The sequence below is a fragment of the Rana temporaria genome, chromosome 3 (assembly GCF_905171775.1).
Source record: "Rana temporaria chromosome 3, aRanTem1.1, whole genome shotgun sequence".
Classification (NCBI taxonomy): domain Eukaryota; kingdom Metazoa; phylum Chordata; class Amphibia; order Anura; family Ranidae; genus Rana; species Rana temporaria.
Genome location: NC_053491.1, coordinates 491,633,901 through 491,646,138, shown reverse-complemented (window position 1 = coordinate 491,646,138; position 12,238 = coordinate 491,633,901). Strand labels below are relative to the sequence as shown.

Below are 12,238 nucleotides of genomic sequence, written 5' to 3'. Positions count from 1 at the left end.
ACGGATCTGCCTCCTTGCTCCCCTTTCCAGTCCCCCCCCCTTCCCCCTCCCAACCCCCCCAGATGCCCCAAGTCTAACTTCTCTTAAGCTGCTAGAAGGACCCGTTAATGCCATACAACTATTCAGCCCAGCCGGGAATCTCCAGCACAGGCATATTTAATTTGCAACAAAACCCTTCCAAGTCCTCAGGGAATATCAGCTTAGCAGAGACCCCCTCTTTGCGGCCTACCAGGCATGCCGGGAACCCCCATTGATAAATTATATTGAGCAGGCGCATCTGTTCCAAAAGGGGTTTCAGGGTCCTTCTTCTGGCCAGGGTCTCCCAAGCTAGGTCAGTAAAAATCTGGATTTCAGTTCCGTCGTAGCATAAAGGGGGCTTTCTTCTCAGTTTTGTCCAGATCTCATCTTTGTCTTCGAAATATCTGAACCTCACGATGATATCCCTGTACCATTTGCCTCCTCCCTCCCTAATCTTTCCTACGCGGTGTACCCGTTCAATTTTGAGGGGGCCCTCCATAACATTATCTAGAAGGGGGAGAAACAGGTCATTGAGAATTTTTCTCAAATCTTCGCCTTTCTCCTCTTTGATGTTTCGTATTCTTAGATTCTGTCTTCTATCCCGGTTCTCCTGGTCCTCTAAGCGGTATTGCAACCACCTCTGGTTTTGTTTCATAGTCTGATGTTGTTTTTTTAGATCATTTAATTCTGGATCCTGCTTTTCCATTCTTTTTTCCACTTCCTCTACCCGTTCCAACATATGGAATAAGTCCTTTCTCAACGAGGTAATCTCTTCTCTTATCACATTTTCCAGTCTCTTTAGCATCCCATCTAATTCCCCCTTTGTAGGGATATGAGTGTCCGGTCTGGGGTCATCCGTTTGACTGATTTCATACTCACATTCTATTGATGTGTCCGCAATTGGGGTGACCGCCCCCCCTGCTCCCTTCTTAGTTGTCCCGGTTTTTTCCGCTTTTTTTGACAGACCTGGGCTTTTGGAGCTCCCATCGGGCGTCATGTAATGTCTGATTGTACTAGTGGGGGGATTATCTTTAGGGATTTTCGGGGCGGCCCCCCTTGTGGATCTGTTCATGTTGTGTTTTTTAAACCCTCTAATACGCTTCCCCAGTTTGAGCAGCGGGTAGTCACTACCCCTCCCCTTTTTTTTTTTTTGTTGTTGATGATGGGTTTGCTTTTTAGGGAGGGAGAGCGGGTCTTAGGGGTGTAGATTTCCCCTTCAACAGGTTTTACACTAGGGTTCTAGGGGGTCCAGGGGGCATCTATGTAACCGGTAGTAAGTAAAGGGGGGAGTTCACCCACACACTGTTTTCATAATGCTATCGCTCTGAGCCTTTTAAGTATGGCCCCCGGGGTACCAAGGGAGCTCTGAAACCCAGTCTCCGGAGAACCCACTAATAAAAGAGTGCCACCCCTTGGGGATATTTGTACTGTCTTCTCACTCTTGGGTTTTGTATCCCCATCAGGAGAAAGCACTCTGCTGAGAATAGCTTAGCGGACTTAGTTCCGTTGCCCCTTGACCTCGGCTCTGGGAGGTCAGCAATGCCCCTTTTGACATTGGTGGTCACCCGGGTGTCCGCCCGGGTTAGAGGAACTAAGGGGGGCTTCGGTGGCTGTTTACAATAGTTGGAAATGAGTCGGTAGTGATTTGTATGTACGTGGGTAGGTGCGTATGTTTACGTGTCTTTCAAAGATTTGCGCCAGCAGGGACGGCCCCAATATCGCCGCTCTCTCCTCTAACCGCTTCTCTTACCCCGCCATCAATCCATGCGACTCCGTCACCCCTCAGGGGTCTGTATGAGGTGACCTAGGGTAGGTGAGGTAATCCTCGTGGCGTCCAACCTTGAAAGGTCTGACCCTATCCCGCTGTGATTTCTCAGGGAAAAACAAGGCATGCGACTCTAGGAATAAATGCCTCGCTGATTTAGACTGCGCATAAGAAACTTGAGGGGGGGTCAGTCAACAGATCCCGAGGAATATTACACCTGGCAATACCACCCCTCACTGTGCAGGACCGTCTAAAATTGTAGCCAAATTCCCTGTAGTCAGCTGGCCATTAATATGACAGAGAAATTCATTGTAGAGAAAGGTTGTAACTTAGCTCCTGCAGTTATCGACTTAATACTTGAGTTATTTGAGGCTTATTCTATATTCTTACAGTCACATATAGCATTCTGGTATGAGGAACCAAAAAAAAAAAGGGTGATATGCTGTACATATACTGCCGATCTTACCGATCCCTCCGTTTCAATGTTGACCTCTTACTCAGTTTACTGGCATTTTCAGGCTACATCTGCGATGCATTGAATGCTAAAGGAAAGGTATTACCTGAGTGCTGATCAGGGCTTATGGCAGCCGGGAGGGGCGTTGAGGTCAGCAGGGGGGCCAAGGACCAGGAGCGCCCACCTCGATTTGCAGCTCCTGCTCCCTCCTCCCTGCACCGCTCGTTCTGGCGTTCCGGCGTCACCCTCGAGGGAACCGAGGGGACAGGAGAGGGGGGGGGGGTCTCAGCTGGGCAGCGGGGGAGAGCAGTTCGGACGGTCAGTGGTCTAGCAGCTCAGCAGACTCCCACTCTGCGTCGTGGCTGCCGCCGCTGGTACGTCCTCGGATCTTCCGGCTTCATCCATCCCCCGTGAGCAGGACAGGTCAGGTCCGATCCGTGGCGCGGGCGCGGGCTGCTCCTCCCTCGGCGTGCGTGCCTCACGTGCACCACGTCATCCCTGATGTTATTTTATTTAAATGTGTTATGGAAGAGAAAAAAGGTTCTGGAAGAGAAAGGTTAAAGGGCACCTGTCATGAGAGAATCACGGAGGCCGCCATTGCTACTATTACTCTCCTTGGGAGAATGCTAGTTCCCTGGCTGTCATGCTGATGCTTTGCCTTCAATACTGTCTCAGCCTCTGACCCGGAACAAGTATAGAGATAAGGAAGTCTGACTTTTTTTGATTCTTATTCCCACCATGCTTGTTCCGGGTCGGAGGCTTAAAGTGGTAATAAATCCCAAAACAAAAACAAATATTGTGGCGGCTGCATTCCTTTTCTGTTTTTTTTTTGTCCCTTATTTTCCCCTGGTGATCCTGCCAGTAACACACTTCCTGTCTTAGGGTGGCTCCTCTATCTATGGAGGAGCAGTGGAGACCCCCCCTTGGACAGCAGCATTGTCTGGAGAGGGGGGTGGTTGGATAGACTAGTAGAATTAGATGGACTTTACATAAGTGACTAATAAATTAAAGCCGAATTCCAGATAAGCCGTTACACCAACATTTGTGTCTCCTTTTGGGATAAAGGTTTTATGTCAATGAATAAAAGCTGATCATTGTAAGCACCCCTGTCAGTAGTAAATGGTTTGTCCCAACCCTCTAACTGCCAGATTGGTCTGTTATAGGAAGTTGGGAAATAACAGCAGAACCAACAGATAAAAGAACGAAGTTACAGGAGGACTCCGAAAAACAAAGTCTGCTGTGCTCATGTCAGTAACAGACGCCATCATATCTGTCATTTATTTATTTTGTCTTTACTACCACTTTACATGTTCTTACATTACACACAGCCAGGGGACTAGCATTTTCAGAAGGAGGCCCTCCTACTTCTCCCAGGAGCCACCACCTCCTCCAATCATTGGCTGATCAATGAACCAATCCCACCACCCGCCCCTGTGATGTCACCAGACTGTGGGCGGAGTTCTCACATCTCCCCCCTCCCCCCACATATCTTTTTTTAATTTCAATAAATTTTTATTGAGATTTATCAAAAGGGTTACAGTCATGAAATATCAGTAAACACAACATAAGCCCCAGGAGACAAATGAAACCAATGTGAGGTTACTATAAAGTGTAGTAAATAACCATCTCTTCCGGGGGGAGTAGGCAGAAATTGGGGAAATCTTACCTAACTAACCCGCTAGGGTACCGAAGAGGACCTAAGTGCCTCTATAGTTAGTACTTAACACCCGAGGGGCCGGACCTAATAAAGAAAGATCCGGGACCCAACCCTCGACACCCCAATTGGGAACCAACTGTGTCAAGTGAAAGGCCCCGAACCTTTATCCCCCTCCCACACCTCTCACTAGTATGGGGAAGGAACAAAAAGCCCTCTAGGGGAAGAAGCATATAAATATTCCCCCGGAAGAGATCAAACACAAAGAGCATTGAAACTCTAGGGCTATGACCCTTAAAGAGTTGTTCAATTAAATAGTAAATAATACTAAGTCTAATAGGGAAAACAAGAGAGGTAAAGAAGAAAGGACAGAGGAAAAGGAAATAGAGGTAAGGGGGTCAAGGGGAAGAGAGCAGTTGAATGCCTAAAACCAATTAAGAGCACAATCCGGCCTATTCAGGTACAGGGGTAAGAGGAATACCAACATAGTTAGCCCAAGGGGTCCAAATCTCACGGAATGCTTCGGAGGAATCGTGTAGTATGCTGGATAACTTCTCCTGAATCATGATCCATGAAACTTTTTTTTTAACCACTGAGATGAGTGGTCTGGGTTGTTTCCAAGACTTAGCAATGGCTATCTTCGCGCTCAGTAAGATAAAGTGAACCAACTTCTGTGTGGGCCTGTTAAGTCGTGGTATTTGGGCATTTAGGAGGGCCGTATCGGGAGCCCCAGTGATCCGGTGCCCAGTAACTTTGGAAATAATTTTGAATATAATTCTCCAAAAGGAGCGGATTCTAGGGCATTCCCACCATATGTGCGCCATGGTGCCCCGCAGCAGACACCCCCGAAAACAGAGGGGATCCGCAGAAGGGAACATGGCGGCCAATCTGGAGGGGGTAAGATACCACCTGGTGAAGACCTTCACGCTGGCCTCCATTAGGGAGGCGCTCTGAATGCCCTTGAAGGATCTGAAAAAAGCTTTGTGCCAGCTCTCTAGGCTCATATTACTTTGAAAGTCAGATTCCCAAGCCTTCATATAAGGCGATTTGTCTGTTGGGTGAGTGAGGGCTGAGTAGATCACCGAGATGCCTCCCCTCCGTCCCATTGCTTGTCCACACCAATGTTCTTATGAAGTGAAGTCAGGAGGAAGGGGTCTGGACTTCCAGATGCTATGTAGATAATCCGAAATTTCATTAAAGCGACCCCTCTCTGAGTTAGGAATTTTCAAAGTATGAGTACAGTAGTTTAGGGAGATGGGACCGCTGGCAGAAAAGAAATGTCCTATCCGATATAGCCCCTTGTCCAGCCACCATTGGAACTGAGAGGGTCTCATGCCCGATGGGAATTCAGGGTTATTGAAGATATGGGCTAGAGGATGGGCAGCTGATGTCAGTCTGTCGTTGTGTCTAAGGCTATCCCACAAAGCAAATGATTGGGAAAGAACTGGGGAGAGGATGGCAGGGCGGGATTTGATGGGGGACCAAAGGTGGTAGTCAAGGGGGGCCGAGGGAATAGCTAGTTGTTCTATATTTACCCAATCAGGTACATTGATCTTGGAATATAAGGCAGAGAATTGAGCTAATCTAGCCGAGAGATAATACTTATGAAGGTCAGGTAAACCCAGACCCCCCTTGCTTCTATGGCGGATTAGTGTGTCTTGTGGCACGTGATATCCCTTTGATCCCCATATAAACTTTAGCAGTTTGCTTTGTAAAGATTTTAGGTGATTTCGTCTTATGGGGATGGGGAGTGAGCGAAACAAGTATAGTATTCTGGGGAACAGGGTCATTTTGACTGAGTTTATTCTTCCCAACCAAGAGAGATTAAATCTGGACCAAATTTTAAGGTCAGCTTCCATTTTCTTATATAGGGGGGGTAATTAAGATCGTATAGAGCTTCCGTCTTTGCGGCCAGAGCAATTCCCAGATACTGGATTGAGGATTCATTACAGCTAAAGTTAAAGGATTGTTTAAGATCCAGCACTAGTTGTGAGGGCAGAGATATATTAAGGGCCTGTGATTTAGAAAAGTTGACCGATAGGCCAGAGATTTTGGAGAAGTCGTCCAGAATATGACATAAGTTGGGGAGGGTGGAGACAGGAGAGGTTAGGAACAGCAGTATGTCATCCGCAAAGAGGGCACATTTGTGAGTTTGATCTCCACACTGAACTCCTGAGATATTGGGATTCTGTCGTATAGCTATTGCTAAAGTTTCGATTGCTATAGCGAAAACTAATGGGGACAGGGGACAACCTTGTCTGGTACCCCTTCTAATCTCAATGGGTTTGGAGTAATGTCCGTTAATTCTAACTAAAGCTCTAGGGTTTGCGTATAGGGCCTTAATAATACCTAGAAATCTAGGTCCAAAACCCCACATCTCAAGTAAATTAAAAAGATAGGGCCAGGAAACGGAGTCAAAGGCCTTCTGCAGGTCCAGTGACAGCAAAAATCCTCTCTGGGGGGTCCCCCCCGCCCAATTGGTTTGCAAAATCGACGCTAGGTCTATTGCTCTCCTAATTTGGTCCGGGCCCTGTCTGCCAGGTATAAAACCTACTTGGTCTTTGTGTACGTACTGCCCTATGAACCCTGCTAATCTATTGGCTAGGATTTTGGTGAGGACCTTAAGGTCGTTATTAATTAGAGATATCGGGCGGTAGTTTTTAACGTCCTCTGGGTTTTTGTCCGGTTTAGGAATGACCGTTATAAAGGCTGTATTAATCTGGGAATCCAGAGGATCACCCCTGGTTTTGGAATTAAAAAACTTAGTCATGTGTGGAGCCAGGATATCTAAAAAAGTTTTGTAATAAGGGATAGACAGTCCATCTGGACCAGGGGCCGACCCAGTTCTAAGACCCTTGACTACCTCCATAACCTCCTCATCTGTGATTGGGGAATCCAAGATATCTCTGTGAGCCGTTGACAGGGTCGGGATATGAAGTCCCTCTAGGAATTGTGACGTTGTACCAGCAGTTAGCCTGGTGTGGGGTTCATAAAGGCGTGAATAAAATCCTTGGAAAGCCTCTAGGATTTTGGATGGATTGGTTGTAGGAGGATTACCCCCTATTTTTATTTTAGGCATAGAGATCAATTTAGTTTTAGGGGTAAGTTTGGCAGCAAGGAGGGGGCCTATTTTATCAGCTTGGGTGTGGAATTTATGTGTTCCCCACCTAATTGATTTCTCAGCCCGGGTAGTAAGAGCGAGATTGAGCGCCAGTCTAGCGTTGTCTATAACTGACGTGGAGACTCCGGACGGGTTTTTTTTGTGTCTGGCTTTAAGGGAAATGTATTCCGCTTCCAATTTGCTTATTTCAGCAACCCTTTCTCGTTTTAGTTTCGTAGAGATCTGAATGAGCCTCCCTCTAATAAAGGCTTTGTGGGCAGCCCATATCGTTTCCTCAGAAACGTCCCCTGTATCATTGATTTTAAAGTATTCTGTCAATGCTAAGCCTATCTCCTTGACCCTGACTGGCTCAGACAATAAGGACTCGTTCAGTCTCCAGAACGTACGTGATCCCTCCCGGACCCCTAATTTAAGCGATATGATTACTAAGGAGTGGTCAGATAAAACAGTGTCCCTTATGGAGGCAGACAGGATCGCCGGGAGAGTGGAAGATGGGGTGAGGATATGATCAATGCGTGCATAGGACAAATGTGGATGAGAGAAATGAGTGTAGTCTCGAGTAGAGGGGTTGAGTTCCCTCCAGGTGTCAGCTAGGCCATTATCATGTAGGACTTTTGCGAATTTGAGGCTTTCTCTTGTAGGGCGAATCAATCTAGATCCAGGAGGTTTAGTTTTATCTAAGCCCTGGTCCAGGGCTGTGTTAGAATCCCCTCCGAGCACAATGGTGCCCTCGAGGTCAGGAGACAGGGTATCAATCATTGACTTGAAGAATTTAGCTTGTCCCCTGTTAGGGGTATAGTAGGAAACAAGGGAGAATAACTGATCCCCTATCCTACCTTTAATTAAAATGAACCTTCCCTCTGGGTCAATGACTTCAGATAATTTGACAAAGGCACATTTCTTGGAAAATAGTATCGCTACTCCTTTGGTTTTGTTTTCAGCACTGGCCAGATAAAATTGAGGAAAATGTGGGTGGAGGAAAGAAGGGCTATATCGGACAGGAAGGTGGGTTTCCTGCATCATGACAATGTCAAGGTGCATAGATTTATAAAGGTCCATTACCTTCCTCCGTTTGATCTGAGAGTTCATACCCTGAACATTATGTGAGGCAATGCGAATATTAAAATCTACCTGATTAGCCATGTGGTAAAGAGTCGGCACCGCAGCTGGAGCAACCCCCACTCACCCACAGTAGTTTCGAAAAGAACGGAGTCATGAGGGCTGTATCCCTGGAGGCAGTCAGGAGGAGTGAAGCACCTGTAGGTGAAGAAAATCTTAGGCATGTTTGTATATAATTAAGGATCATAGGGTAAGGTGAGGGAAGACAGGAAAGAAAAGAGTAAAAAGGAACTCCCTGAAAATATAAGACAGGCGCTGGGGGGGAGAGGCCCCAGACGCCCAGGAAGTCAAACACAACATCAGCTCCTCTGAAATCAGAGGGAGCTGTCCACCCCTCGGAAACCATAAGGTATCCGACGGTTGGCTGGAGGCGCATTAGGACCAGGCAGGAACCAGGCGCCCAAAATATATTATCGACCTGAATAAAAATTGCAATGAACAGTACACATCCAAAAAAAAGAAAAAAAAAATGATATACCACTTTTGTGGAAATAACGACCCCAGGTAATCGCCTCAGACTCCCCCCCCCCCTCAAAGAGTGGGTCAAGGGAAGCCCGAGCCGACCACCAGCAGGTACTAGCTTAGGAACAGTCTGGGAAAACCAGATAGGTAATATGACCTATATATGAAATGTAGATGGAGAAAAAAAAAAGACCAAAATAAGAGAACATGAGGAAAAAATCCAATCGGCCTATCAGGCCTAACCATTGCTCAGAGAGCAAGCTAAAAGGAGCTTGACGGTGAAGCACAAAAGTCACATTTCAGGTAGTTCCATTGTCCTTGGCTTTCTTATTCTTGTTCTTCAGCCACAGGGGAGATGGAGGGCTGGTAGGGATAGCTCTTTTGTTGGACCCTTGACCCACACTGGAAGTGTCCATGTCTGCTTCTTGAGCTATGATTTTCAGTCGCAGTAGCAGATTTTCCCCATCTGATAGGGTGGAAAAGGCATATGGTTTGCTATTGAGAGAAAATTTGACCGCAAATGGGAATGCCCACTTATATTTGATGGATTTCTGGGTTAACGCAAGAAGCAGGGGTTTCAGAGACCTTCGTCTTTGGATGGTGGAGGGAGATAGGTCCGCAAAAAGTTGTACTTGATGACCCTGGCACAATATGACCTGAGCCGACCTTGCTTGTCTCATGACTTCCTCCTTGACAGAAAAGTGATGTGGCTTAGCAATGATGTCTCTTGGAGAGCCATCTTTCCTAGGGGCTCCTAGGGCCCTGTGAGCTCTGTCTAGTTCCAATCGCTGAGGGGTGATGTTGGGAAGAAGATTTTTTATTAGGTCCTGCACTGCCTCAGGGACATTGATGACGGATTCAGGTAGACCTCTAATCCTAATATTAGACCTCCGTGATCTATTTTCGAGTTCATCAATGCGATTCATGGCTACTTCCAGCTGGTCTTGAAGTGTTTGCATATGACTGTAATTCTGTGAGGTAGCTGCAATTGTTTCCTCCAATTTGCCCTCAACAGCTTCTATCCTAGTACCTAATGAGTGGAAGTCAGCCTTTAAATCACCCGTAATTTTGGCTGCTGTTTGCGACAAGCCCCTGTCTAATAAGGATGAAAATTTCAAGAATAGTTCCTCCATTAGGGTAGGCGACCCCATTGATAATGCGTCATGGCTGTGGGGACTATGCTGAGGTGAAACCATGGGTCCCTGAGGTGTGAGTAAATTTTCAGACATTATGGGTTGAATCTGAGCTCCATTGGTGTCTGGGTAAAGATAGTTCATATGAGGGGAATTTCCCAGGTCTTCCTGTTTGTTTTGCAGGGGGGAGAAGGCCTGTGTGAGCCGCGCGGCGGCCATCTTGGATTCTCCTCACGATCGTTCTACGTCTCAGAACGGCAGAAGTATTTGGATTTTAGAGTACCCTGAGGTACCAAAATGTGCCCGCTGTCCCGAAGGCTGCCTGTGTGGGTTTGTAGAGCTCGGGAGCGTCTGTGTACCGAGCTACGGGCGCCGCTGTTCCTGCCTGGTGCGGAGCTCACGGCTCAGTCAGCCATCGCCGTTGCCCGCGCATGCGCCCTGCCTCCCCCACATATCTTTATACAACCTCCTCTCCATACACGTATCCCAGCATGGAGGGGCTCAGTGAAGGTGGTGGTGAAGGTGTGGAGGTGTCGGATCGGGTCACACAGATCATAAAAGGAGATCCGCCCGGCCTCATAATCCAGATCTATCCTGACTCTACTGGAGACATTGGGGGGTAAGGGGGTCTTTTTTTTGTCATGTATCACAGAATACTGATTACCAGCCCTGTCCAATCCCCAGGACTTCTTATTATTTCCAATCCATGACTCCTCCCATCCTCTCCTCTCTATACTGGGGTAACACATCCCGACTCTCCATTCATCGGACCCCCCGACATCCACTTCCCAGTAATGTCTCCCTGAGGAGAAACTTTGACTGCTCATCACCTGAGGAGAAAACTGAAATCTCTCTGGTGTTTCTGGGTAATTCTGGTTTCTATCTGACCTGGATACAGTTTTCCTGTCATCTGATATCTGTAGATAATTATGAGCTGTGTTTCCATCCAGTAATATGTCTGCAGCTCCCTGTATGGGGAAGTATACATTTACCTCTGTTATTATATCAGATAAACCTGTGTGTAAGACCCCCGCCACACCCAGACCCCCTCCATCATGGAGGAGCTCCTCATGTCTCTCTCTGTCCTCATTATCTCCATCCTCAGTATCACACAAGTCACCTGTGTCTGATTCCTGTAAGACAGTCAGTGGATCCGTCATGTTACACAGCTCCTCAATGTGACGCATCTTCCTGGACAGCTCCTCCTTCTTTATTTCCAGATCCCGGATGGAGATGGAGATCCGCTCTGCCCTCCCGGAGATTTCCCTCAGGACTCTCTTCTCCAGATCTTCCAGACGTCTCCTGAGATCTCTAAACAGGACAGTGACTCTCTCGGTGTCACCAGCTGCTTCTTCTTCTACTTTCCTCCTGTGTTCCTGCAGACTCTGGACTCTTTCCTCCGTCTCCTCTCTCTTTGTCAGATGTTTCTGCAGAACATTCCTCAGTGTCTCCTTCTTCTTCTCAGAAGCCTCATCCAGTGATTCCATCTCATGTCCTTTATGTCCTCCAATCAGACTGCAGGACACACAGATACAAGTATTATCTTTGGTGCAGAAATACTTCAAAACTTCCTTATGGACGGAGCATTTCCTGCTCTCCATGGACAAGGTGGGGTCACATAAGACGTGTTCTGGGGACTTTTTGTGGACTCTCAGGTGTTTTTCACATAGAGAAACCTCACAGTGTAGACAGGATCTAACAGCAGGTACAGGAGAGTCCACACAGTGAGTACAGAAGACCCCGGACTCCTCTGGATCTGGCTGAGCAGACAGGAAAGTCTCTGCTATGTTACGTAGTTTCATGTTCCTGTGCAGTGCAGGACGATCCGGAAACTTCTCTCTGCATTCAGGACAGGAATATCCTCCAGACCCCCCCTGTGTATCCAGCACACGATCAATACAGACCCGGCAGAAGTTGTGACCACATGTCAGGGTTACAGGATCGGTATAAATGTTCAGACAGACGGAACATTCCAGCTCAGCTCTCAGATCAGCAGACGCCATCGCTGACAGCAGAAGAGAAACGAAACTCAAAGTCTCTGGACTCGGTTACAACTCGTCTGCACAGGGCGGGGCTGAGCTCAGATCATTTAACCACTTGAGGACCAGCATGACAGACCTTTCTTCCAGCATTTGTATCCACAGACCACATCAGGGGTGCAGCACCTAGAGGTAGGGCACATGCACCTTTCTTTTTCTGGCAGCAAGCCTGTTATACACCCAGAGATGAATAGAAAGCCATGAAGTGTCCTTTACAATTGTAGCGGCCTGCTCCTGTTGGGCTGGCGCTGCTTTAAATTTAGGGGAAAGTCTGAGTATTAGTTGACTCGGACATGTGGGATTTTGAATAAATTTGGCCTCTGTTCCAGCCATGGCTGTGCTGTGAGTGAAAAAAAGGAGGGGGCACCAACCTAGTGCATTACCACTTAAAAGTTTTATTAAAAATAGAATAAAAGCAATGATCCTACTCACAAAAGAAGCTTAGGTAAGCGCTTTTCAGACAGCTAAGCTGG

General features: G+C 47.3%; 1 protein-coding gene across 1 annotated transcript; it reads right to left on the bottom strand.

Annotated features, from left to right (window-relative positions):
- Positions 1–3,102: 3,102 nt before the first annotated feature.
- LOC120933779 (E3 ubiquitin/ISG15 ligase TRIM25-like) lies at positions 3,103–11,946 on the bottom strand. Its single transcript, XM_040347174.1, has 2 exons — positions 10,182–11,946; positions 3,103–3,726 (listed from the first exon to the last, which is right to left on the bottom strand). Exons 1-2 carry the CDS (start codon positions 11,727–11,729, stop codon positions 3,700–3,702), a joined length of 1,575 nt encoding a protein of 524 aa, XP_040203108.1. The 5' UTR covers positions 11,730–11,946; the 3' UTR covers positions 3,103–3,699.
- Positions 11,947–12,238: the final 292 nt, after the last annotated feature.

Coding starts and splice junctions, on each gene's coding strand:
- LOC120933779 (XM_040347174.1), bottom strand. CDS start 11,729: ATGGCGTCTGCTGATCTGAGAGCTGAGCTGGAATGTTCCGTCTGTCTG. Junction 3,727..10,181: donor GGAGAGGAGGTTGTATAAAG/ATATGTGGGGGA, acceptor AATTAAAAAAAG/ATATGTGGGGGGAGGGGGGA.